The sequence below is a fragment of the Sus scrofa genome, chromosome 2, assembly GCF_054392235.1.
Source record: "Sus scrofa isolate SSC_HxYL_T2T_F1_AM1 chromosome 2, Sscrofa_HxYL_maternal_Yorkshire_Landrace_v2.0, whole genome shotgun sequence".
Lineage (NCBI taxonomy): Eukaryota > Metazoa > Chordata > Mammalia > Artiodactyla > Suidae > Sus > Sus scrofa.
In genome coordinates this window covers 81,380,999-81,407,857 of record NC_139384.1, presented here as the reverse complement: position 1 = coordinate 81,407,857, position 26,859 = coordinate 81,380,999, and the positions used below count along the sequence as shown (strand labels likewise).

Here is a 26,859-nt window from a genome sequence, read left to right as displayed (position 1 = left end):
CTTAACCTGCTGAGCCACAAGAGGAACCTTGCCCATGTCCTTTTATAGTCAGTGCCCCTCAAGCACCCAGAGGTTCTGGAACCTACTCCACCACTCTCAGGCATAGAGCCAAGACCTCGAGGAAGGGATGGTGACACCTCTGTGCCCAGTGACAGCATGTCACCCTGAGCTCAAGAACCACAACCCTCCCCTGCTCCTGGAGCTTGTGATTAAGAGACTCAGCATCGATTTCACCATGAAGTTCAAGCCATGAGTCCCTTCAAAAGTAAAATCAGAAGCTATACTGGAGAGCACAATATATATATTTTTATAAATTAGGTCACATTCTCCCCAGAGGGAATCCAAGGAGTCCAAGGAGTGAGAAGCATTCTGGTGGCCCTGAGGGCTTAGCCAGGTGCCCCAGGGCAGTGTCACAGGTATGGCTGATCCTTGGACAACTCCCACCTCTTTATGGGAGGAGCCGGCGTCACAGCTTTCTTCTCAGTCTCTGCCACAGCTGAGCTGGAAGACGCAAAAAGACCTGAGTTAGGCCCAGGTTTCCAGAGAACAGTGTGGAAGACGCTGAGGGAGACCCAGCCCCCTGCCCACAGCAGGACCACATCTGCTGAAACCACGGATCTGGAGGCCCAAGTGCAGGGTTGTTACAGAATGCCCAGACCCCCATTCAGCCTGCTCTGGCTCCTGGGCCCAGAACAAGGGAGAATAGCAGGGCTCCTCCTCCAGCACCCCTTCCCACTCACACCGAACCCCAGCCGCCCCAGAAGAGGACACTGGCAAAAGAGCCAAGCAATCAGGAGACACATGTCCCCTGCTTCCTTCTTCCCTCAGGTACTGAGCACCTGCTACGTGGCAGGCACTGTGCACTGTATGGCATTAGGCACAGTGCTAATGAGATCAGGCCCCACCATCCTCAGTCTAATCGGACTGGGTCAATATGCAATTAAAAAAATATGCCCTTTGGCCCAGGGTTGGCCCAGGGTGAGCCCCAAGGAAACACTGTACCAGCAAATCCCAGGCAGGTACCCACCCCGTTTCCCGGGGCCTAAGGCCTGCACACACTGTAAGCAAGACAGGAGAAAAGAGAGTTCCCGTTGTGGCTCAGCGGTAATGAACCGCAGTAGTATCCATGAGGTAGCGCACTCCTTCCCTGGCCCTGTTCAATGGGTTAAGGGGATCCAGCGTTGCTGTGGCTGTGGTGTAGGCTGGCAGCTACAGCTCCAATTTGACCCCTAGCCTGGGAACTTCCATGTGCAGGGGTTCCAGGCCCTCCCATCCTCCCAGGAGCCTGAAAGAGGCGGAAGAAGCAGAAGGCAGCCTCCTGAGGAAATGCAGACATCCTGGGGTGGGTAGGGGAGCGTGGGGGAGTAGGGCAGCTTGCCACAGTGTGAGGCTGGACTCTGGTAACTCTGAAGATGGCAACCTGGACGGCTGACCGAGTTCTAATCACACAGCTGACCCAGCCCCATCACCTGATAGATCTCGTCACACTGCAAGCCCACCAGTCCCATCTTACAGATGAAGAAGCTGAGGCTCGAGAAGGCCAACAGACTGCCCAAGCCCACACAGTGAATCAGCTGTAGAGCCCAGACACCACTGGGGGGCTGGACAAACTGGTTTGAAACTGCTACTCAGTGGCTGTGTGATCCAGGCAGGTCATTTGGCCTCTCTGTCTCTCAATATCTTCTGCAACAGGGGCCATTACTGCCTAACGTAAGGAATTATTGAGAGGCAGATATGGCACTGACTTCATTCTAAGAGCTTACGAATATGAATTATGAGGATGACATGATGGCTCTGCTATAGACTGCATGTTTGTGTTCCCTCCAAATCTGTATACGGACATCCTGCGCCCCAATCCTATGACCCAAGGGGGAGGCGACTAATTAAATCATGCAGACAGAGCTGCCTGAATGGGGTCAGTGCCCTTATAAGAGACCCTAGAGACCCCTTGCTCTTCCAGCATGTGAGGACTTGGCAAGATACCACCTATAAACTAGGAAAGGGCCCTCACCAGACACTGAATCTGCAGGCACCTTGATTTTGGACTTCCCAGCCTCCAGAACCTCAGAAACAATTTTCTGTTGTTTATAAGCCACCCAGTCTATGGTAACTCTCTAAAGTAAATACCATTATTATTCCTATTTAATTAAGAAACAGTGCCTGAGCCAGGGACCAAAGTGGGCTTTGAGGAGCCTGAGGTTTATACAGTTCTCTAAGAGGAACACAAAATATAAAAACAACAATGCCTAGACTTCCTCCAAGGCCCTGGAAGGGCCCTTGGAGCTTCCTCTTCTTTGCAGGAAACCCACCCCAGGGTGCGTGGGAATTCAAAGAGCTCTCAGATGAAAAGCCCCCAGCAGCACATTTCCTGCCACTGTTGACACTCAACAGACCTAGGACCTTGAAAAGCACACGCAAGAGAAAGGCCTGGTCGCAGGAGGGGCGTTGGTGTCCTTACCTCTCTGCTGGCTTGCCCGATGCCAGCACCTTCTGTGAGGACATGACGATGGAGGGCGGCATGGCTTCCCGGCGGCCATCGCGAGTGCAGTAGTAATTATTGGAGAGTTTGTGGCTGGGGCCCACGGGGAGCTTGGGAGGAGGCTGAGTTCTGAGGAAAAAGAACATGGGCACTGAAGCAAAGTGACAGTCATTCTCATTGCCTGGCTAGGCTGCAGCATGGGCCCGTGACCTCAGTCATGAAATGAGGGGTATCCCTGCTACAGCTCTATGGGTATATACCTGGGGAAGGACCAGGACTCAGAAAGAGGGTTGGCCCCTGCATTGAAAGTGAAGGCGATGGACAGCAAGGCCTGGGCCTGCCGCTCCAACAGGTCCCTCACCTGCCCTAAATGTGGCAGGTAGGGAGGACCCTTTCATGAGGGCACGCCTCTTCTCACCCTGCCATGGCCCAGAGCTCGGCAGTTGGCCCCAATTCCACCTGCAAGTTCTCAGGAAATGAAGAGGCCGAAGTCTGGGACTCTCCTCACAACCTATCAAGGAGTCCTGGTCAGCAAGCACCTGGGCAACAGCCCCAGACTTAGCTCATTCTGAGGAGCTTCATCCCCAAAGACCAGGCTATGAGCCTCTGGGTTTCTAGTTATCTCCAGAACTTTCTGGAGACTTCTGCTGGGATCAAGGCTCATTACTCAAAAAGCACTAGGAGTTCCCGTTGTGGCTCGGCAGCTAACGAACCCAACGAGGATCCATGAGGATGCAGGTTCGATCCCTGGCCTCGCTCAGTAGGTCAAGGATCGGGCATTGCCCTGAGCTGTATAGGTCGCAGATGTGGCTCTGATCTGGCGTTGCCGTGGCTGTGGTGTAGGCCAGCAGCTGTAGCTCCAATTGGACCCCTTGCCTGGTAACTTCCATATGCTGCAGGTTCTACCCTAAAAAGCAAAAAAAAAAAAAAAAAAAAAAGGCACTTTATCTGAGGTCTCGGCTGCCACCTCGTGGCTGCTGTCGCCAGAGGGCGGGAACACAGCTCTGTCCCGGCTCAGGCTAAACCCTTGGGTCAATGTACAAAGTTTGAGGCCAGAAAATGAATGGCTAACCCCACTAACAACAAAAAAAACCAGGAGATACCACTGTGGCACCACAGGGTCAGCAGCATTCTGGGATCGCTAGGATGCAGGTTTGATCCCCAGCCAGGCACAGTGGATTAAGGATCTGGTGTTGCTGCAGCTGCAGCTCAGCATGCAACTGAGACTTAGGTAGCAACTGAGGCTTAGATCTGATCTCTGGCTCAGGAACTCCATATGCAGCTAGGTGGCCAAAAAAGGAAACAAAGTAAAAAAATCACTAACAAAAGATGAGCTTCCATGGAAACCGGTGCAGTTAGGGAGGACAGAAAAGAGAAAAATCATAAAAAAAGATCAGGTTTCAATTCAACTGTGTTTTTGTTTTGTTTTGGGCTGCATCCATGGCATGGTGGAAGTTAGTTCCCAGGCCAGGGATCGTGCCCACGCCACGGCAGCACCAAAGCCACTGCAGTGACAAGGCTGGATCCTTAACCTGCTGCGCCATAAGAGAACTCCCTTTTCAACTGTGTTTTTAACCAGCTTTCTTCTGATAACCACTTTGCCAGGATTTAAGTTTTTCTTAAAACAAGTGATAGTCATTGCATCAAAGAAAAAAAAAAACAAAACAGATAAAGTTTAAACGGATAAAAACTTAATATGAAAATATCAAAAGAAACGAAGGAAGGAAGGCGAGCAATATTCTGTGTTGAAGTTCGAATCTGCCTAACTCCTGGAGTGCAGAGACCATCCCTTTTAAAAACCAGTGGCTCAGTGGGTTAAGGACCCAATGTTGTCTCTCTGAGGATGCTGGTTAGATCCCTCACCCAGTGAGGGAAGGATCCAGCATTGCTGCAAGCTGTGGCATAGGTCAGATGTGGCTCAGATCCTCTGTTGCTATGGCTGCACCATAAGCCTCAGCTGCAGCTATGATTCGACCCCTAGCCTGGGAACTTCTATATGCCCCAAGTGCAGCTGTATAAAGAAAAAGGAGGGAGTTCCCATTGTGGCTCAGCAGTAACGAACCCAACTAGCATCTAAGAGGACACAGGTTCCATCCCCGGCCTCACTCAGTGGGTTAAAGATCTGCTGTTGCTGTGAGCCGTGGTGGAGGTTGCAGACTCAGCTCGGACCCCAAGAGTTGCCATGGCTGTGGTATAGGCCAGCAGCTGTAGCTCAGATTTGACCCCTAGCTAGGGAACTTCCAAATGCCGCAGTTGTAGCCCTTGAGAGAGACAGACAGAAAGAAAAAGAAAGAGCCAGTGCCCCATGGAAAGGCCCAAATGAATCACTTGGGGGTGCTATTATCCTTAAAAAAGTTGAAAATTTTACAAAACCTGTTTTCTCAACCGGGCCACAAACTACCCTGGATAGAAAAACAATTTAAAACTTTCGATATCTGCCAGAATGGCCATCATCCAAAAGTCTACAAACAGTAAGTGCTGGAGAGGGTGTGGAGAAAAAGGAACACTAGTACACTGTTGGTGGGATTGTAAACTGGTGCAACCACTGTGGAAAGCAGTATGGAGATTCCTCAGAAAACTAAACATACAACTACCATTTGATCCAGCAATCCCACTCCTGGGCATCTACCCAGAGAAAACCACAACTCGCAAAGACACATGTACTCCGATGGTCATTGCAGCACTATTTACAATAGCCAAGACATGGAAACAACCTAAATGCCCATTGACAGAGGAGTGGATCAAGATGTGGTACATATACACAATGGAATATTACTCAGCCATTAAAAAGAACGAAATACCAGCATTTTTTGCAACATGGATGGACCTAGAAACTATCATGCTAAGTGAAGTTAGCCATCCAATGAGACACCAACATCAAATGCTTTCACTGACAGGTGGAATCTGAAAAAAAAGGACAGACTGAACTTCTTTGCAGAACAGATGCTGACTCACAGACAATGAAAAACTTATGGTCTCCGGAGGAGACAGTTTGGGGGGTGGGGGGGATGTGCTTGGGCTGTGGGATGGAAATCCTGTGAAATCAGATTGTTATTGATCATTATACAACTACAGATGTGATAAATTCATTTGAGTAATAAAAAAAAATTAAAAAGAAAAAAAATAATAAAACTTTTGATATCTGGAAGTAGTCACGACATGCAGAGATTCACAGATTTGGTTATTTTAATCCTATTGCTCTTTCCCTCATGCTAACCCTCTTTCACTGCAGCTCATAAACACTGCTACCCCCATTCCTCAGTTTTAGCCTCACTACCCTCTGTTCTACTCTGGCTCCTGGCTCTGTCAGGCTTCACGGCCTTGGCATTTCTGCTCCTTCTGCCCAGAATGTTTTTTAACTATCCTTCGGCATTTCTGGTGGCTCAAATGTCAACACCTGAGACCTTTCCTGACCACCTGACCTGAGGTAGCTACCACTCACCTTATTCATTTTGTCTTGTCTTCAGAGCATTCTAGAAAACTGTTTTGTTTTTGTTTTAACTTGGTGTGTTTATTTCCCTATGTTGTTTCTCCCTCTCCCTAGGATATGAGCTCCATGAAAGAAACCAGAAGAGCTTTTCTTGTTCACACTGATCTCCCCAAGGGCTGAGATTTGTAAATGCGGGTCTTGTAAATGTCAAGTAATTTTTGGACTCAAAATCAAAAGAGTTTCAAATCCAGACATTTCTAGGTTCTAATCCCCACTGTAACTTTCTGGTTTTCGAGTGATTTTAAGCTAATGACTTAGTCCCTCCTAGACGCGAACATTTTCATCTGTAGCTTGGGGATGTTAACACCAAATAGCAGGACCACACTGAGGACTGCAAATCTCACTGATAATTCCTACTCAGAATCCACGCCCATTCTGGGTATTCCAAGAGCGGCATTCTCTGACATAGTCCAGCAAGATTAAAGGCACATCTCTCCTTCCATGAGCCGGCTATGGAGCTGGAGGCAGGATTTAGGCCCAGCGTTTCAGCGTCTAAAAGAACACGGGTTTTGTTTTTGATGGAGGAACGACAGGATTGGAGTCTGGGCAGCGAGCGGGGCTTGCTCACCGCTTGGAGATCTCCTGGTAACGCAGCTGCAGCTTCGCCTGTAAGTCTCGCTGTGGGAGAAAGAGAGGAAGCATATCAGCCTGCAGGGTACCCTAGAAAAGGAGAAGGCCGGCGAACAGGGGCAAGTCTAGAGCTGGACAAATAAAGGGAAGGCGGAAGATGGGCATTTGGCGACAAGGATGTGGGCCCTGAAAGTAAAGAGAAAAGGGGGAGCCGGGACCACAAGATCCAAGGCTAAAAAAATATAAGCCTAGGGAGGTCGCAGGAGTGAGTGAGATCCCAGCCAAGAGAAGGCCAAGGGCTGGGGGTGGAGGTGGGTGTGCCCCGACTGAGGGCGTCACGCGTTAGGGGTTCCGGGCTGAGCGAGGGGTCCCGGCTTAGAGGAAACTCGGCACTAAATAGCCTCAGTCCCAGAGGTACTAGGAAAGAGGTGAGTAGCGAGAGCGGATCCAGGGCGCACGGAACCCACAGCCCCCCAGGGCAGCCACTCCCGCCCCGCGCACCCCGGATGCCCAGTTCCGCAGCAGCTGGATGACACGAGTAGCGGACGCCATCTTCCACCCGCGCTGAAGGGCGCCGGTGACGTCTCTACGCTAGGACTGCTGGGAACATGGCGTATGGCCTCGCGATAGCGAGAGTGGGCGGGGCCTTGACGTCCTATAAAAGTTCTTCCCGAGGCACGTGACTCCTCTCCGCCAGACCACCGCCGCGCCGCCATCATGGACACGAGCCGTGTGCAGCCCATCAAGCTCGCCAGGGTGAGGGGGTGCACGGATTTGGGGGCCTGGGTAAGGGAGTAGGGGAACTGGGTGGGCCAGATCTGATCCCAGCCTCTCCGCAGGTTACCAAGGTTCTGGGCAGGACAGGTTCGCAGGGACAGTGCACGCAGGTGAGCGGGGGAGACGGCAGGGCGGGGGTGGGGTGGGGGGCTGGAATCTGAGCCTCGGATGGTTACTCCTGTGCCCCAGGTTCTGTACCCTGGTATCTGAGAACTATACGTACCCTTTTCCCCATGGCTCACAGAGGCTCCGAGTCTTCACCCTGTTTATTGGATCTGGGCTCCGTCAATCTCATTCCTAGGGCCCTGACGTACTGGTTCAATCTATCCCAACTACCACTGTGGCTCCATTTCCTAATGCTTGCGTTCCCATCCGCGGTCCAAGAACGTTAGTTGTTCCTCCTGGTTGTTTCTGGCTCTTGAGAGCTGTTCATTGCACGTCTCGGTTTCTCTTCTGGCCGGTCCGTGCTTCCAAGCCTCAGTCTCCTTTTTAAGAGTCTCTAGGCAGACACGTTTTCTGAATCCAAATCGGCTGCTTATCCCACAGTGCTTATTCGTGGCTAACCCTGACTTCTGGTCTCCCCGTGCCCTGTAGGTGCGGGTAGAATTCATGGACGATACGAGTCGTTCCATCATCCGAAACGTGAAAGGCCCTGTTCGTGAGGGTGATGTGCTCACCCTTTTGGAGTCAGAGCGAGAGGCTCGGAGGCTGCGCTGAAGTTGTGGCTGGTGAGTGCAGGTGGGAAGCAGCAGGTCCCTGGTAGACTATTGTCTGGTGGGAGGGAGGTTTGGCCAAGCCCATGGATGAGGGCCTCTTGGTGGTGGGGTGTGTAAAAAGGGTCAGCTGAGATTTGGGGCGGGGGAGGGGGGGTTGCTGTCAGCATCTCACACGGACTTTGTTTACAGGGTCCTGGATATCTGGATCGACCATTTGGCCCATCATGATCTGCCGTTAATAAAGTGTTTATATTGTATGTAAATTTGGGGTTTTGTCTGGGTTGTCACTGGGCATATAAAACTCTTGTGGGTCCCAGAAGTGGTCACTGGCCCACTGCACTCTGGAAGGGGGATGTCTTCCCTGACAAGGTGTTGTCTTTTGAGGAGGGAGAACCATGTGTCTGTATCTCCAAAACAAGACAAGCTGCATTAGGAATGTTTTATTAGGGAAGAAGGCTGGAGGAGTGGGTGGACTAGGGGCTCTGTCACTCCTCAGCTCCCATCCCACCCTGGAGAGTTCAAAGTGAGCCCCTTCAGGTGGACCCTGCCCCCTGCTGGGCCCAGAGGCTGAGGTGGGAGAGGGAAAGATCTTTTCTCCCAGTCCCAGGTCCAGTGTGTCAGACCAGTCAGTGAGTCAGGGGTCTTCTCCAGTGTCGCTACCTCCTTCTTCACCAGGCATGGCCATGGGGGAGTCAGGGGACAACTGGTGAGAGAGAGGTGGGTGGGAGTTGTCATTTCGTTGTGGCTTTCAGTTCCGTTAGATTCAGGGATGCTTAGTCTAATGGAGATCTTGCCTCTCTACACTGATCCTGCCTAAGCAGGAATCCCACCTTTTATGGCAGAACTAGGCTGCCTGAGTTTGAATCCCATCTCTGTCCCCTCTGACCTGTAAGAGGCACTTGACCTCCATGGCTCCTTCCCCACATCGCTACAGGAGAGTGCAGGATGGGTAGGCTGACTGGATGAATATTTTTTTTTATAATTTTTTTTATTTTCCCACTGTACAGCAAGGGGGTCAGGTTATCCTTAGTGACTGGATGAATTTTAATTATGAAGGTGCTGAGAAGATCCTGGCACTTGCTTTTTGAATATAAGCTTCTCCCCTTGGGGACAGAGCGCTTTGCTCCCAGACCAGCCCTTCCTGCCTGCTTTCTGGCAAACCCATTGTCTCCAACTCTGAAGCTCTGACTTGCAGCTGAGTCTGCATCTTCCTCCCCTGCCATACCTAACTCCAGAGGATCCCTTATTCTTTTGTCTTTTCTTTTAGGGCCACACCCACAGCATATGGGAGTTTCCAGGCTAGGGGGGCGATTCGGAGCTGCAGCTGCCGGCCTGTACCACAGCCCAGCAACACCAGATCTGAGATGTATTTATGACCTACACTACAGCTCACAGCAGTGCTGGATCCCTAACCCACTGAGCAAGGCCAGGGATCTAACCTGTGTCCTCACAGGTACTAGTTGGGTTGCTGAGACTTCATGGGAACTCCTTAAAGATCCCTTATACCTTTGCTATGATCATCCTTGGTGCAGTAACAGGAGTCCTCTGACAGGACAGTCTGAGCTAGATCTAACGGCTCTACACTGACCTTGGGTCATGTCACCTCTAGAGCCTCAGACTGATGACCTTTGAAGTGAAGGTGTACCTACCCTTGGGTGTTCTGCAGGTTGAACATCAAATCCCAGCCACATGGAACTCAGACCCAGATTCCCCACCCCTGTGTTCCCCATGGGGGTGTGGGAAGAAAAGCCACCGTCATGGGGCACACTTGGTATCCTTGAGCTGTGCGGCCTGGAAACTTAGTTGGGACTGGGGACTATACTCACCAGCGGACTGGGCTGGCTTGAGCTCAGATGGGCATGCAGCAGAGCAGCCACCTCATCCTGTTCTGCCTCCAGGGCAATGGCCAGGGCACTGGTGCCCTCCTGAGGGATGAGAGGAGTAGTCTGGTCCCTGAACCTAGAGGCATGGCTACCCCACTATCCCCAAACCAACCCCATGGTGGCTCACGTTGTCCAGGAGAGCAGGATCACAGCCTGGCTGGGCCAGCAGCATCCGGACAGTGTCCAGGCGCCCATACTCACTGGCACACATCAGTGCCGTGGCCCCATCAGCATCCTGTGCATTGACGTCTGCCCCACACGCTAGCAGGGCTGCTACCATGTCCTGGCGGCCATGGCTGATGGCCAGCATGAGGGCTGTCTGTCCGGTCTGGAGTGGAAAAGGGGACAGTGCTGGTTTGGGCTCTGTGGTCACAGACATTTTGGCTTCAGAAATGGATATGACCCCTGGGTTCAGAGCAAGGGATGAGGTGTCTACACACCTGGCTGGCCTTGGCATTGACATTGCCCATGCGGAAGAGTCTCTGGACCACAGCCATGTCCTCCTCTCGGCCCACAGAGGTGAGTGCAGCCAGCATGACGGCCGAGTAGCCAGCTCGATTCTGGTGGTCAATCTTGCAGACCCCTGGGGGAGAGAAAGGGGGTGACAGTCAACCAAGAAGCAGACATCCCCAGCCCAACCTATCCTCACCTCCCACCAAACCTCAGGTGTGTCATCTACTTAGCCAGGGTGGTCACTGGGTCATGAATTTATTTTTATTTATTTATTTATTTTTTTGCTATTTCTTGGTCTGCTTCGGCGGCATATGGAGATTCCCAGGCTAGGGGTTGAATCGGAGCTGTAGCCACCGGCCTATGCCAGAGCCACAGCAACGCAGGATCCGAGCCGCGTCTGCAACCTACACCACAGCTCACGGCAACGCCGGATCGTTAACCCACTGAGCAAGGGCAGGGACCGAACCCGCAACCTCATGGTTCCTAGTCGGATTCGTTAACCACTGCGCCACGACGGGAACTCCTGGGTCATGAATTTATTGTTCCACTGCCTACAAGCCTCTGCCCAAGAGTCACATGGCTCATACCTACATTCAAGGGTCTGCTCAAACCTTGTGTTCCTGAAGAGTTAACTCACCTCCATATTTTAAACTGGTTTGGGGGCTTGGTTCTATTCACTGCTGTATCCCCCCAGTAGCTAAAGCAATACCTGGCACCTAGTAGCTGCTAGGTAAATAGATGTTTCTATTTTCACAGCTAGCAAGCCACCATTGTTGCTCCCCCACCCCCATAAAACTGCCAGCTGGGTTCCCTTGGTGTCCAAGTCCACTCCAGTTTCCATGCAACAGCCAGAAGCAGTAAAAGAAGTTTGGTCCCACCATCTATTTAAAACCCTCCTTTGGGAGTTCCTGCTGTGGCACAGTGGGTTAAGAATCCAACTATGGCAACAGCTTGGATTGCTGTGAAGGCGTGCATTCTATCTGTGGCTTGGATTCAGTTCCTGACCTGGGAACTTCCCTATGTCACTGGTATGGCCATTTAAAAATAAACCTCCAGTGGAGTGCCCATCATAGCTCAGCAGAAACGGATCTGACTAGCATCCATGAGGACACAAGTTCTATCCCCGGCCTCACTTAGTGGGTTAAGGATCTGGTGTTGCTGTGAGCTGTGGTGTAGGTTGCAGATACACCTCAGATCTGGCATTGCTGTGGCTATGGTGTAGGCCAGCAGCTACAGCTCCAATTCAACCCCTAACCTGGGAACCTCCATGTGCCATGGGTTTGCCCCCCTACCCCTGCAAAGAAAAACCTTCGGAGTTCCTGCTGTGGCTCAGCAGTAATGAACCCAACTACTATCCATGAGGACACAGGTTTGATCTCTGACCTCACTCAGTGGGTTAAGGATCTGGCATTGCCATGAGCTGTGATGTAGGTCAAAGACACACAGCACCAATCCAGGGTTGGGCTGTAGCACAGGCCAGAAGCTGTAGCTCCATTTCTACCCCTAGCCTGGGAACTTCCATATGCCAGGGGTGTGGCCCTAAAAAGAAAAAAGAAAAAAAAAAAACAAAAAAAAACAAAAAAAAACAACTTCCTTTGCACCTGAAATACATCCACCACAGACTGAGGCTTTGTTGCCTAACTTCTGATCCTTCGCCTGGAGTTCTCCCTTCTTTATCCTCTAAGCCTATGTTACAGATTAAATTGTGTCTGTCCCCCCTCCCCAGAAAAAAGACATGCTGAGTTCCTAACACCCAGAACCTGTGAATGTGGCCTAAATTGGAAATAAGAGTCCTTGCAAACCATAGTGAGGTCCTTACTGTAGGCCCTAATCCCGTAGGATTGGTATCCTCAGAAGAAACATATGCTAAAGGCAGAGAAGACAAGCTACCATAAGCCACAAAATGCTAAGGATTGCTGGCAATCGCTAGATATTTGGAGAAAGGCATGGAACAGATTCACTGAGCTCCCAAGAAGGAACCAGCCCTGGCAACACCTTGATTTTGGACTTAACAGCCTCCTAAACTACAAAGAAATGAATTTCTGTTTTTTAGACCACCTGCACTGTGGTAGCTTGTGCTTGGTTATAGCAGCCCTAGGAATCTAAGAGCCTGGTTACTGCTGCCCTTCCTTCAGGACTGAATGCAGACATCAGCTCTGTTTCCTCTGGGGTCAGTTCTGTTACCATCCTGGCCCTCTCCCTTACAGCAAAATCCCTACCTCTGGTCAGACCTCATTCACAAATATGTTGAATGCTTGTTTACCCTGCCATTCTGAAAGCTCCACAAGGCTGGGGACGGTTTGGGGAGATAATGGAGTGGAGAAGTTTGGGAAAAGGAGTGGACCATGCTCATGGAGTGGGTGCCCTAGTGATGGGATTTGAGACAATGAGCTGGAGGAGTAAAAGGGTTAAGTCAAGAGTTAAGGATGTGTTGTGTGGCCTGCTGTCTAAGTGTCCATTCTTTCCACAAGCTTCTATGACCCCCATGGAGGGCTTGGGGTATGAAGTGGGGTCTCCACAGCTAAGAAGGGAACCAACCTATCTCCCCCCTCCCTCCCCTTGTCCTTTCCCTGGGCCCTTCCTAAGCTAAAGGATTACTTTGGTTTTTGATCTTGTTTTTTTGGCTGCCCCCATAGCATGTGGAATTTCCCAGGCCAGGGATCAAGCTCCAGCCACAGCAGTGACAACTGCCAAATCCTTAACACACTGAGCCACTAGGAAACTCCATGGGTCACCCTGTTTTCTTGATTCCCTCCCTTGTTTTTGTCATGGTCCTCACCCCTATTCGAAGTTATTTTGTTTACTTGGTAATTATGAAAGCGCATTCATTCATTCACTCAACAAACACTTGAAGGTCTACTGTGTACCAAACTGGAGCCTGCCTGGCAAGTAGGGTGAGGTGAGGTGGGGGGCACGGGGAGGAGTTTGAAAGGGTACTTAAAGGGGTAGTTAATGACCAGCCAGAGGATGAGCAAGGAGGCAAAGCAGGGAGATGGGGTGGGAGCAATGGGGAATGGTCCCAAGAAGCCCAAGGCTTGTGGGAGTCAGGCAGCAGGAGACAGTGAGCTGAGATGTTGGGAGGTGAGAGTTCAGAGAAGAGTGCTAGGAAGTGAGATTATGGAGGGGCCATAGTTAATGTTGACATCAAGGTCTTGGGGTGACTTTACAAGTGTAAGGCTGAAGTAGGGCCGAAGTCAAGGTGCAGGGAAAGGAGCAGGTCAAGTAACTGAGAAACCAGGCAGGAAGTGGGAAGGATCATCCATCAGGAGATTGACGTTGGTGGGGATTAAGCTGGAGAGAAGACCTGACCAGGAACTGGCCATTTCTCCAAGAAATGAAGACTGGTGAGGTCAGAGGGAGAAGTCAAAGGCTGGAGAGGGGAGTGGTCTGATCAATAAGAGGCTCCAAGGTGGGACCTAGAGAGCAAGGGATTTCATCTGGAGGTAGAGATAAAGAGCAAGGAGGACACAGTCATGTCCAGGCCTTTCATTCCTGGGAGCTCAGAGGAAACAGCCCCTATGTGGGGGTGCACCGAGAGCTCCACGTCCTAGAGGAGGGGAGGGCGAGACTGATATGGCAGCAAGAAGGTAGGGGTGGAAGGACTGACCCATGTGAGAACCAGAAGGCCCATGGCAAGATCTGGAAAGTCGGAGCCAAGGGAGGGGTTCACATACTGGGAATAAAGGGGTTCAAGGAGCTTTGGGCCTCTTGTAACCAAAATGACTGTTTTGCCACCTGCAGCAGCCCCAGTCCTCAGCCCCCTTTAAGACAGGAGCTGCCCAGGAAATATCTTTTGACTTCATGCATTGTCCCCTCCTCCCAAGCCCCAGCTCCCTGTCCAACCCAGAGCAGCTGTGGCCTTCCCCCACCCCCTCACTCCCCCATCCCCAATACCTGCAGGGATGGGACAGATCTGTATGTTTAGGGGGTGGCTTGGGGGATGGGGACAGTGGGACCTGCCTCAGTCCGCAGTGAGAGTGAGAAGCCTGGAAGGGCCGACCCTGAAGGAGAACACCCAGGAGAGCTCTTGGTGAGCCATCAGTTTGTCTACTCTCCACTGTCCCCTCCACTGAGTCCCATGGCATGGAGAAAGCAGCTGTCTGTGGCTGGCCCACCCCCATCCTGGTGCTGCATTGGTTCCTGGAAGTCCCTCAATACACATTTCAGCAACACTAGAATGTGTATATTTCTCTTCTTTCTTTCTTTTTTTTTTTTTTGCTTTTTCAGGCTGCACCTGTAATATACAGAAGTTTCAGGCTGGGGGTCAGATCGAAGCTTTAGCTGCCAGCCTACCCCACAGCAACACGGGATCCCTGAACCCACTAAGCATGGCCAGGGATCGAACCCACATCCTCGTGGATACTAGTCGGATTTGTTTCCACTGAGCCATAATGGGAACTCTGATATGTCTATATTTCTGCTCCAGAGGGGGAAACAGTGAGGCAGGTGATAGAAATGTGTGTCTTGGAGACAATGCAGGACCCAGTAGTGGAGGACTGTGGGCCTGTGCCACAGCCCGGAAGGTAGTCACAGCCCTGACCAGTGAGTACCTCCCCTTGTGGCTGGAGAGGCAGTGGATGGATATTAGAGCTCTGGAACAAGGTGAGCGCCAGGGCTGGAAATTCAGGGACAAAGGCCATGGGAACCACTGACCTACCTGCGTGCCTGGCACTGCCTATGTGTATTATCATGATTGCCCCAGGACATTCCCTGGTTCACAGATGAGAAAACTAAAGCTCACAAAATGAAGCCATTCCCCTAAATTTAGGTCTACCTGATCCCAAAGCCCAGAATACCCTCCCCCTGCAAAGTGATAGTTGGGCCAGGACAGAGCTCAGAGCTGGGAGGGGTCAATCTATCCACAATGGGTCATATTACCTACAAGGAAGGGCCAGCGATAGCCTCTGCTTGGCCAGCCCTTTGCTGCATCCTTCTCCTGGCCCTCCCAGCCAAGACCTGCCCAGATTCTCCCTTCCGTGGCTCCCTGTTCGCTGGTGCCCTCCCCAACCCTCCTCAATGCTGACCTGTATCCAGCAGCAAGCTCGCGATGGCCAGGTTCCCATGGGACACGCTGTAGTGCAGGGCTGTGTTCCCGTTGCCATCTGCCAGGTTCACCACGTGCTCCAGCAGCTCTGGTCCCATGCGTGCCACTGCGCCCAGCACCTGGGCCACAGGCTCCGACTGAGAGCGCCGCTGGCTGGACACTCGAAACCACTCCTGGGCCACCAGGCGAGCTGCGCCCTGCCAGGATGGTGGCGGGTGGGAAGTGGGGGGAGACACGTTGGTAGGGAGGCTGTAGGAAGCAGGGCTGGTAACCCAGACAGGGGTTCTGATGGGGGGGCATGGGCCCATGGGGCCGCACCCCTTTCAGGAGGGAGTACAGTTAGTGTAGGTACCGGGCTCTTCTAAGGAAGAGCCTGTGGGAGAATCTGGTGAGAAGGAAGACGGTGAGCACTTGCCTTTGGGGAGTCCTGGAGTGGGGCTGGGGCTTGGATGGATCCCTTTTGGGAAATTAGATCACTTTGGAGAGCCTGGGATCCATGGAGAGCCCTGGTGGGAATTGACGGAACTCCACCCCCACCCCCAGCTCTAGGGAACCTAATGCGCTTCCCTAGACGGGCTTCAGAACAGCGGGCCTACGACTTCTGCGAAGGGCTCTCCCTACACTCACGCCGTCGCGGGCGCCTCCGCGGGGCCGGGTCAGGTGCCGGTGCAGTGCTGCGCAAGCCTCCCTCAAACGCGGGCTCAGCTCGCACCTACCGAGGAGACCGAGACAGGGAAGAGGCTCAGGAGGGGTCGGGATGGGGAGCTGGGAAGACGGGAAAGAGAGCAGTTGTCCCCATTCCGTGTCCCTGGCTCTGCTCACCTCCCCTGGGCAACCGGCTGAGGCTCGGGCTCCGCCTCGGGCTCCGGATCTCGGGCCTCCTCGCCGCTGGGAGGGCCAGGGGTCCCAGAGTCGGATCCCCCACCACTGTCATCGCCTGAGCTGGAGGAACTGCTCCTCTGGGGCTCAGTTGCGCCGTCCTCGCTGCCGCTGTCGCCCTCGCTGGATGAGCTCTCATACCTGGGGGCAGGGTGGGAGGCGTCTGCTGAGCCTCCTTTATGGGCTCATTCTGGAGTCCTGATGGAGTGGCTGTCCTAATTTCACAAATGAGGACCCTGAGGCTTGCCAAGACTAAGTTGTGAGCGAGGGGCAGAGCTGGGATTCAAACCCCTGTCCACGTCCCCGCAGATGCTGCCATGGGGAGGGGGAAGGTGCTCACTCTCCGTTGAGGACCCCAACAAACTGCAGGCTCTTGGGTCCAGGGCTGGTTTGGGCTCCAGGTGTACCATCTTTTCTCTTCATAATGGATTTGAGGGTGCCTGGCGGAAATCAGACGAGGGTACTGAGTTCAAGCTGGGGCGCCAGCAAGTCAGGGCTCAGCGAGGGACGAGGACTTACCCGCGGGCGCCACGGCCCTGTCCCCATCCGTGGGTCCCGGGGGGTTCTCCTGCATCGGGGCATGGACCTCCACGGGGACGTCGGTCTGCGTGGCCTTCTCCACACAAGCCCACGGGGTCTGGGTGGCAGCCTCGTGCGGCTGGGGCCGGGCCGCCGCCGCCGCCGCCTCTGCCTCCTCGGCAGCCTCGCGGGCCTCCTCCAGCTCACACAGCCGGCCCCGCAGGAGCTCGCTGACCTCGCGCTGATGCTCCAGGCTGGCGCGCAGCAGCTCCAGCTCGCGCTCGGTGGCCACGGGCAGCCCCAGCAGAGCCTCCGTCACCCACGCTTCTGCCTCGAGGGTCTCCGGAACTGCCTCCACGCCGGTCTCCTGGGTCTCCCACACCACCTGGGCTCCCGCCTCTTGGGTCTCCCGCACTGTCTGGGTGCCCTCCTCTCGCATCTGGGGCGCCCCGTCCAGGACCTGCAACGCACCCTCGCTGCGCCTAGAAGCCGACCCGTCGGGGTCTTCAGCCCCGGGGCTGGCCCTGGCCCGAACGCCGCGCTCAGAGGTGGCCAGGCGCTCAGTGAGTCGCCGCAGCTGAGCAAGTTTGTCCGGGCGCGCCTCGGCCTCCCCGTCGGGCTCGGGCTGCCGGCGCGCAGCCAGCAACCGCGCTTTCTCGGCGCGCAGCGCGCGCACCTGCTCCTGCAGCGCGGGCAGCGCGCGCGCCTGGTCCTCGAGCTCACGCAGGCGCCGCAGGGCCGCGGCCATCTGCTCTCGCACCAGCTGCAGCTGCGCAGGGCCGGGAGAGGCGAGGGCCGGGTTGAGGGCGGGGCTGCTGTGGCCCGACCCAAGGGGGCTGCGCGGGACCGCGCGGGCCAGGCTGGGTGCGCCTTCGTGCGCGTGAGCCTGCGCCAGCTCCAACCGCCTGCTGGTCTCCAGGAGCGTGTGCTCGACGCGCGGGTTGCGCACCGGCGCGCGCGGCGACAGCGGTGTCAGCTGTAGCCCTGAGGGCGCTCCTGGGGAGAGTGCGCCCGACGGTCCGCCATCGTCACTGGCCAGGGACTCGCTGGAGGTCCAGGCACCTGGGCTGCGCGCACCTGCGAGGCCACCCCGGGGCGCGCGAGGGCGGCGAGCTGGTGGGGGGCCCGGGACTCGGCGGGCTGTAGGGCCGCGCTCCAGCTCCTCCACGTACTTGAGGAAATCCAGGTCCAGGTGGAAACCATAGGGCGTCTCCACCGAGTAGGGCGAGCTCGGGCTGCGGGCGCCCCCAGTCTCACCGGGGCATAGGCGAGGGCCGCCCAGGTCTGTGGGCATGACAGGGGCGTGGAGTGGAGTCAGGTGGGGGAGACCCGGAGAGACTGGACAAACGGAGCGCGTTTCCCTCCCCAGCCCTACTCCATCCAACGGCATGCCTGCAGGACTCCACCTGCACCAAACCATGCACACCTGCCATTGCACACCTGATGCTTAAACGCCCCTCTGCACCCGCAAAAGTCGTACAATCACGCGTTGAGTGAGCTCGTCCTATGTATCAAGTACTTTCCTAGGCGTTATGTACATAGCAGTGAACAAGACAAGCATCCCTGCCCTCTTGTGGGAGACAGATAAATAAACACAATCCTTCCAAACGGTGCTTAGGGCATTAATAATAACCACAAGATGAAATAGAGAATAACTGTTAGAGCAGATTTCCTGCGAAGGGTACTTATAAGTGGAGCCCTAAATGAGGAGGAGGAAACACCAGCTGGGGATGGAACGTTGCTAAAAGAAAACAGCCCATACAAAGGTCCTGGGTTGGAATGAGCAGGGTGGGCTTGAGTAACAGCGAGTTGGAGGCGAGGCTGTCTAGAGCAGCATGAAGGAAGGAACAGCGGAGAGGTGGGCTTGGGTCAGACTGTGGGGAACCTTCTGGGCCACCTGGGAGTTGGAGTTTTTTATTCCACCTGTAATAGGGCACCAGAGGCAGATTTTAGGCAGGGCCACAACATTATCCCCTTTATAAAGGACCCTCTGGCCACTGTGCCAAGGAGGGAACTGCAGGGCTGTTTCTGCACCCGGGCACCAAGTGTGGATCTGTACACACACGATTCCCATTTTGCACACTTACCAGGCAGGTTCTGATTCAAGGCAAACTTGGCCATGTTTCCTGAAGTAGCCACCAGGCACACCCTGAAAAAAGTCCCCAGAGGGGGTGAGGGTGGGGGCTGGGACCTGTCCCTCTGGCTGTGTGTCTACAGTCAGTCTGGACTCTGAGCAAGTAAACAGACCCAAGAGCACTTCTCCACCAACACACCCACCCCCTCCACAAGCCTTCTCCTCCCTCCTCCCTCAAGTGGACTGGAAACAGGAGTCCCATTGTGGCTCAGCGGAAATGAATCCAACTAGAGTAACCATGAAGTTGCAGGTTCAATCCCTGGCCTCGATCAGTGGGTTAAGGATCCGGCATTGCCATGAGCTGTGGTGCAGGTTGCAGATGAGGCTCACATCCTATGTGGCTGTGGCTGAGGCTGGCAGCTGTAGCTCTGATTGGACCCCTAGCCTGGGAACCTCTATATGCTGCGGGTGCATCCCTGAAAAGCAAAAAAAAAAAAAAAAAAAAAAAAAGTTTGGAATGAATGAATGTGGGCCCCTCATGTGCTGGGCCTCACTCAGCCTGCTGGGAAGGGCATTGAAAGAAGAAGAGAGGAAAGAGTAGCTGGGGGTGGGAGCACAGGCGAGTTGCATTCCAGACCTGCTGAGTTTTCTTTCTGTCAGTCAGTCCCTGGGGAAAATTGGGAATCAATGCTCATAGGGGTGGACTGGGAACATTCAAGAGGAAGGCAAGAGATGAGAGCCCTTCCTGGGAATGTTAAAAACTCATCTGGTCAGATTGTGCATGTTAAAAAACAAAACAGGAGTTCCCTTCATGGCTCAGTTGTTAACAAATCTGACTAGGAACCATGAGGCTTTGAGTTTGATCTTTGGCCTTGCTCAGTGGGTTAAGGATCTGGCATTGCTGTGAGCTGTGGTGTAGGTCACAGATGTGGCTCGGATCCCACGTTGCTGTGGCTGTGGTCTAGGCCGGCGGCTACAGCTCCGATTAGACCCCTAGCCTGGGAACCTCCATATGCCTCGAGTGCAGCCCTGGTAAAGTCAAAAAAAATTAAAAAATCAAAGAAGAAGAATAATAAACAAAACAAAAACAAAACAGAATTTCCTGCATTTTCTTCCTTAGAGTTCAAATAAGATATAACTGTACATCTGAATTTGCACTGAGAACACTTATGAGATCATTTAGGAATGACGGAGAGTCGTGAACCAGATGCACCAAGGATGCAAATCAATGGATACCATTCTCCCTGGGATGTCTCTACTGGAGATCCACAGGGCTCTGCCCTTGGCTTGTAAGAGATTGTAGTGGAACCACAAGCACTCAGCTTCTCAGAGCTGAAGCTCTGTGTGAGGCTAAAGGGAGAGTGACTCTTCAGGTGACATGAGAGAGGCTCTAAGAAACTTAGGGAGATCGGGTCATGTTTAAGAAACAAAGACAAATATTGAGTCTAGAACTCTGATTCAGAAAGCACAGGGTAAGGAAGATGGGGCTTTGAGGAGCCCACATGAAAAACTCTCAGGGGAGTTCCTGCCGTGGCTCAGCAGAAACGAATCTGACTAGTATTCATGAGGACAAAGGTTTGACCCCTGGCCTTCCTCAGTGGGTTAAGGATCCGGCATTGCCTTGAGCTGTGGTATAGATCTCAGACTCGCTCAGATTCTGAGTTGCTGTGCTGTGGTGTAGGCTGGCAGCTCTGATTCAATCCTCTAGCCTTGGAACCTCCATATGCTGTGGGTGCAGCCTTAAAAGACAAAAAAAAAAAAAAAAAAAAAGAAGAAGAAGAAAAACCCTCAGGGGAGTTCTCTGGTGGCTCAGTGGGTAAAGGATCCCACATTGTCACTGCTGTGGCTTGCGTTCCATTGATCCCTAGCCTGGGAACTTCTGCATGTCAAGGACTGGGAAAAACAAAAACAAAAACAAAAAAACACTTTTGGAAGAGAAATCAGCTTATATATCAAGTGCTTACTCTATGTCCTGCCTGGTTAATGTAACCCCTACTCTGTACAATCCCTCAAGTTTAGGATGTTTCCCCTGTTGCCAGATGGAAGAAACTAAGGCATAAAGCCATTAAGTTAATTGCCTATGAGAAAAGCCCTCAGAGTGGGCTCGGCTTATCTTCTGGGGACTCTTGCCTGCCCAGCCCTCCACCAGCAGGTGCTTGCCAGACCTGACTTGAATTCTCCCTGACCTACTGCCCATCTGTGCTAACCACTAGCAACCTTCCCAGTCACCCATTCTGGTCTCTTGCATGCCTGATGACCACCTGCGGGCCCAACAGCCACCGGCAATTGAGCACCCAATGGCCCACTTGAGTTATTCTGATCCACTGCTGGGGAACCCTCCCAGTGGCCACTTCTGTCCAGCCTGGGTCACTGACAACACCCCACCCCACTCCTAGGCAGGGTGAGGGGGTGGAGTGGGGAACTTCCAGTCCTAAAGCAGCTGTTTCCCGTCCCCTCACACTGGATGCATGAGGACAGCCAGTGCCTCTCAGGACTTGTTTTCAGGAAACTGCCAGGGAAGAGCTGGGTCATGGAAAAAACCTGGGCTGTGGCTTAAGATTCTGGGCCCTGCCTCACACACAGCTGTCTGTGTGACTCTGTGAGGTCGGCCCCCTCCTCCAGTGACCTAGTCACACCCATCTGAGACCCTCAGAACTCTAAAAACAGCTGTGGGCCATCCCTAAGACCCACATCAGCTGGAGCAGCTGGACCCTGAGGCTGGCTTGAAAAATGAATGGTAAAAAAATAACAACAATACTTTTGCCATTTACTATGAGCTTGCCTCTATTCTAAGCGATTTATGGATATTAACACTTTTTTCTTTTTCTTTTTTAGGGCTGCACCTGCAGCGTATGGAAGTTCCCAGGCTAGGGGTTGAATTGGAGCTTCAGCTGCTGGCCCACACCACAGCTGCAGCAACACTGGATCCAAGCCACATCTGTGACCTACACCACAGCTTGTGACAACACTGGATCCTTTAATCCACTGAGCGAGGCCAGTGATGGAACCTGAATCCTCATGGATACTGGTCGGGTTCTTAACAAGCTGAGCCACAACAGGAACTCCCAGTTGGGTGTTAACTTAAAAAACAAAAAAACAAAAACAAAAACACCTAGGTAAACTCTTTGAAGTAGATTTTCTTATTATTCTTTCCCCCATTGTGCAGATGGAGAGACTGAGACACAGAGATTAATGACCCACCCAAGGTCAAACATGGGCAGAAGCAGGATATGAACCTAGGCAGCTTCGCCAGTGTTTCTGCATTGGCCATTCCACTTGACAGCTTTCTATAAACAGCCCTCCACTCCCTGAGAGGGGTCGGGAGCAGGAGGGGGTCGCACACACAGCTGCACTCATGCCTGTCCTCTGCGTGTGTCCCTGATGAGAAGAAAAGGCCCAAACTCCCGCGGCTGCAGCGGCTGCGGCCTCACTCGAGTGGGGGCGTGCAACTGCCCTCCCCTCGCCTCCGCTCCCTGCCCGAGCTGTCACTGCGAGATTCGGATTCTCTGCCTGAGACCCCCTTATTAGGCCGTCAGAGTCGACGCCATACGCTCCCACTCCCGCCCCAGGGACTATTTTGGGACTCGGAGCTGTGATCATGAAACCTGAGGGGTGAGGGACACGGCGGGCAGTGAGTATCCCGGTCCTGGGGAGGGGCGTCTTCCCAGATTAAGGCTCTGGGTGGTGGCACTCCTTAATGTCGGGGAAGGACTCTCAGACCCCTGAGATGGGGATGGAGGCTGAGGAGGTACTGAGGAGGTTTTACTGAGGTCAGCGCCCCCTCACCCCCCTGTCCCCTCAGGACGGCCTCACAGAGACAGAGCAGTTTCCTACAGGAAACGCCGCCGGGCGGTTCCATCCGCTACCCATTGTCTGCTGGCCCGGGGGCCGTCCGTCCCCCCCCCACCACCGTTTCCGAATCTCTCCTCCCCCCGCCCCACTCTGAGGTCCAGCGCTAGGGTATGGACCCAGGTCCCCAAGCTGTCTGGCAGCGATTCTCGGAAAGGGTCCCGTAGTCGGTTGGGGCGCTAGGGGGCGAACAAGCCCCCCCACTTCGATCCTGAAGGGCGGGAGGAAGGAGACCTCCCGAATCCAGAGCACTACCCCCCGACTCTGCTTGCTGCCCACCTGGGGTTCCCAGTGTGGGAGGGGTCCCAGCCAGAGGACACGGCGTCCGCCCCTTCGCAGCGCGCTGAGCCCGCAGAGGGGCTGGAAGCGCAAAACCCCATCCCGTGCGTACCCTGATCCCCGCCCAGGACCCCCATCAGCGCCGCGCAAGCTGGTGCTTTACCTGAAGCCGCAGCCCCCGCCGCGCCCGCACCCGAACCCGCCCCCTCGAAGCTCGGGTACCGGTTATCAAGGCCTTGACCCTAACTGACGGCCACATCAGCCAACCAGCATCCGACGCTCTCTGAGCTCTCCAATGGTGAGGCAGGGTGGGCCGCGCTGGCCGAGAACCGAGAGTGTGGGGCGTGGTTAGGGGCGGAACCTAGAGTGGGTGTCCCTGAGGGCTGACTGGTCAGGAGTAGGAAGCCCAGCCTGCAAGTGCTGCCCAGCGCAGGGTTAAAGGGTTTGGATTTGATCCACAGGGGACGGTGAGCCATGGGAAGACGCTAAGCAGTAGCGTTACTCGGTGGGATTTGTGTATTTGGAAGATCCTTTGGGTGGAAGCTGAAAGGACTGATGTTCATGTCTGTCTGCGTGAGATACCTTGACCATGGATCTTTCCTACCGCAGGGACTTTGCACATGCTGTTCATATTCCTGAACTGTTCTTCCCTGCACCTGTTCATTTGGCCACCTTCTCCTACCTTTGGGGGCTCAACCTGTGCGTTCCTGTCCCCTAAAGGCCTAACACGGATATTTTCCTGTCACTATCTTTCCAGTGACTCTGTTTTATGAACCTAATAGCTTTTTTCACTATCTGGGGGGTGGGGGAGAATCTAGGAGCACCCTGGTGGCCTAGCTGGTTAAGGATCCAGCATTGTCCCTGCTCTGGCACAGGTTCCATCTCTGGCCAAGAACTCCACACTTCCAAAAAAAAAAAAAAAATCTTGTTTGCCATCTGTTTCCCCATAAGGACAGAAAACTGGTTTGTTTTGATCGTTGCCTTATCCAGTGCCCTGGGCACACAGTAGGTACTTAATAAATGTTTGTTGAAAGAATGATTTGAAATTACATTGACCTCTTTAACCCATTTGGAACATATTATGATCTAAAGTGATTCTACAGATTGTTTTCTTTTTCAGATGCATTTAGCATTTATTGAGCACCTACTGTGTGCCCAGCACTGTTCAGGTCTTTGAGGGGGACATAAGCCCTGTCATCTGGGGCCTCACAGCTGAGAGGAGACAGACTTTCAATTTACGGTTTATATTAAGTGGTGACAGGGGTGAGATGAAATCAATGTGAGGAGAAAAGGGGGCAAATCACTGACCTGGAGGGTCAGGAAGGCAACCTGCAGGGTTGACACTTAAGGAAAGGTGCAAAGGGGAATTTCCATTGTGGCTGAGCGGGTTAAGAACCCAACATACTTCTGTGAGGATGCAGGTTCAATCCCTGGCCTCACTCAGTGGGACGTTGCCATGAGTTTTGGAGTAGGTTGCAGATGCTGATCCAGTTCAACCCTTACGGAACTTCCATATGCCACATGTGTGGCCTTAAAAAAAAGAAAAAAAAATGTGCGAAGGAAGATATGGCGAACTCTGACTAAGTTGTGGTGTTGGTGGGAGAAGGATGGAGGAACGGGAAGAAGAGGGCATCTGAAGCAGTTTAGACTTTATCTGATAAAAAGGAGCCCATTGGGAGTTCACGTTGTGGCTCACTGGAAATGAATCTGACTAGCATCCATTTGGACGCAGGTTTGATCCCTGGCCTTGCTCAGTGGGTTAAGGATCTGGCCTTGCAGAGAGCTGTGGTATAGGTCACAGACATGGCTTGCATCCAGGATTGCTGTAGCTGTGGAGTAGGCCAGCAGCTACAGCTCTGTTTTGACCCCTAGCCTGGGAACCTCCATATGTTACAGTTGCAGCCCTAAAAAGACAAAGGGGGGACATTGAAGGAAGATTACTGTATTCCAGAGCTCCTTCTGTCTGTCCCAGTGTCACTCTGTTTTAATGACTGGAGCTTTAGAATATGTTTTAATATCTGATACGCCACTTTTTCAAAATTCCTGGGCTATTTCCATTGCATTTTTTTTTCTTCCAGAAAAACTGTGGAATTCTGTCACGATTACCCCATGAAAACTACACTGGAATTTTTTTTTTTTTTTTTTTTGGCCTCTCCTTGGCATATGGAATTCTGGGGCCAGGGATCAGATCCGAACTGAAATTGTGATCTATGCCACAACTGCCACAACGCTGGATCCTTAACCCACTGTTTCCAGCTGGGAATCAAACCTGAATCCTAGTGCTGAAGAGATGCCTCCAATCCTGTTGCACCACAGCAGGAACCCCTGGAATTTTTAAAAATTTTTATAAAATAAAATGCACACACACTCAGAGCCAGATCGAAGAAACCCTATAAAACAAATGAATAACTTAAGGAGTTACTGAGGGGCAGTTCCCAACCAGGGGCAATTTTGCCTCTTGAGGAACATTGGGCAGCATCTGGAGACATTGGTTTTTTTGTTTTGGGTTTTTTTTTTTGTTTGTTTGTTTGTTTGTTTTTGCTTTTTAGGGCCGCACTTGCGGCATAAGGAGGTTCCCAGGCTAGGGGTCAAATCTGAGCTGTAGCTGCCAGCCCATGCCAGAGCCACAGCAATGCAGGATCCGAGCCCCATCTGCGACCTACACCACAGCTCACAGCAACGAGGGATCCTTAATCCAGCGAGCGAGGCCAGGGATGGAACCTGCAACCTCAGGGTTCCTAGTCGGATTCATTAACCACTGCGCCACGACGGGAACTCCCCTGGAGACATTGTTGATTGTCAGGATGGAGTAGGGGAGAACCATTCTTGGCCTCTAGGGTGGGGGTGGAGCCAGGAGTGCTGGTAAACATCCTATGATACACAGGGCGGTCCCCTACAACCATGAATTATCTGACTTGAATGTCAAATAGCGGTGAGCTTGAGAAACTCAGCTAGAAGGCAAACATAAAACATCATTATAACACCCACCCAGGTCAACAAACAGCCCATCACCAGCTACCCTAAAAGCCTCTTCAACAGGCTGCATCCCAATCACAGTGCCTCCTACTCTGCAAAGTAACCACTGTTGTGACTTTTGTAATAGTCACCCCCTAGCATTTCTGAACAGCTTATCAAGCAAGTTTGAATCTCTTAGACGCTGTGGCTTAATCTTGCCCATTCACAAAGAAATGATGTGTATTTTCAGTCTCTTTTAATTCATGGTTTCCCCCTCCATCCCTTCCCTCCTTTATAATAAATCTGTTGCACAACTCCATCTGTTTGTCCAGAAGCATTTCCCACGGTCTGGGTGGTGCAGATCCCATCCTCATGGTGCACGCCAGCACGGTCCTCTGACCTTCATCTTCCCTTAAATTAGCAATTGGTTCCAGAAGTGGGGTCAGACTAGTGTTTGATTCCTTTGCCATGATTGTGGCAGCATGATTGTGGCTGCATGATTATTGTTATTATTGTTATTATTATTTTTTTGTCTTTTTGCCATTTCTTGGGCCACTCCCGCAGCATATGGAGGTTCCCAGGCTAGGGGTCCAGTCAGAGCTGTAGCCGCCAGCCTACGCCAGAGCCACAGCAACAGGGTATCCAAGCCACATCTGCAACCTACACCACAGCTCACGGCAACGCCAGATCCTTAACGCACTGAACAAGGCCAGGGATCGAACCTGCAGCCTCATGGTTCCTAGTTGGATTTGTTAACCACTGAGCTATGACAGGAACTCCCTGTGGCTGCATGATTGTGGCTGTCGTTGGTCCCTTCCCCATCAGGCTCACACTCCTTGTCTCTCCTCATGAGGCTACCAGCCATTGAAAACTAATTTGTTTGGGGTTGCAA

The 26,859-nt window shown here is 52.9% G+C and overlaps 3 protein-coding genes across 5 annotated transcripts; 1 reads left to right on the top strand and 2 right to left on the bottom strand.

Annotated features, from left to right (window-relative positions):
* Positions 1–284: 284 nt before the first annotated feature.
* NDUFA7 (NADH:ubiquinone oxidoreductase subunit A7) lies at positions 285–7,105 on the bottom strand. The gene is made up of 4 exons (XM_003123185.6): positions 7,041–7,105; positions 6,538–6,587; positions 2,459–2,608; positions 285–501 (listed from the first exon to the last, which is right to left on the bottom strand). Exons 1-4 carry the CDS (start codon positions 7,089–7,091, stop codon positions 411–413), a joined length of 342 nt encoding a protein of 113 aa, XP_003123233.2. The 5' UTR covers positions 7,092–7,105; the 3' UTR covers positions 285–410.
* Positions 7,106–7,225: 120 nt separating this feature from the next.
* On the top strand, positions 7,226–8,295 carry RPS28 (ribosomal protein S28). 2 transcript variants are annotated; one of them, XM_013987364.3, is made up of 4 exons: positions 7,226–7,295; positions 7,379–7,426; positions 7,911–8,054; positions 8,222–8,295. In XM_013987364.3, exons 1-3 carry the CDS (start codon positions 7,257–7,259, stop codon positions 8,031–8,033), a joined length of 210 nt encoding a protein of 69 aa, XP_013842818.1. In that variant the 5' UTR covers positions 7,226–7,256; the 3' UTR covers positions 8,034–8,054; positions 8,222–8,295. The 2 variants fall into 2 exon arrangements, with proteins under 2 accessions (XP_013842818.1, NP_001001587.1); NM_001001587.2 differs by having other exon boundaries at positions 7,229–7,295; positions 7,911–8,044; positions 8,222–8,292.
* A 162-nt stretch (positions 8,296–8,457) lies between these two features.
* KANK3 (KN motif and ankyrin repeat domains 3) lies at positions 8,458–23,216 on the bottom strand. 2 transcript variants are annotated; one of them, XM_085013053.1, is made up of 11 exons: positions 23,176–23,216; positions 18,898–18,959; positions 16,811–18,733; positions 16,632–16,731; positions 16,235–16,432; positions 16,040–16,124; positions 15,393–15,609; positions 10,356–10,498; positions 10,043–10,243; positions 9,859–9,957; positions 8,458–8,735 (listed from the first exon to the last, which is right to left on the bottom strand). In XM_085013053.1, the coding sequence occupies exons 3-11, from the start codon at positions 18,228–18,230 to the stop codon at positions 8,667–8,669; spliced, it is 2,532 nt and encodes an 843-aa protein (XP_084869179.1). In that variant the 5' UTR covers positions 18,231–18,733; positions 18,898–18,959; positions 23,176–23,216; the 3' UTR covers positions 8,458–8,666. The 2 variants fall into 2 exon arrangements, with proteins under 2 accessions (XP_084869179.1, XP_003123210.1); XM_003123162.5 differs by having other exon boundaries at positions 16,811–18,094.
* Positions 23,217–26,859: the final 3,643 nt, after the last annotated feature.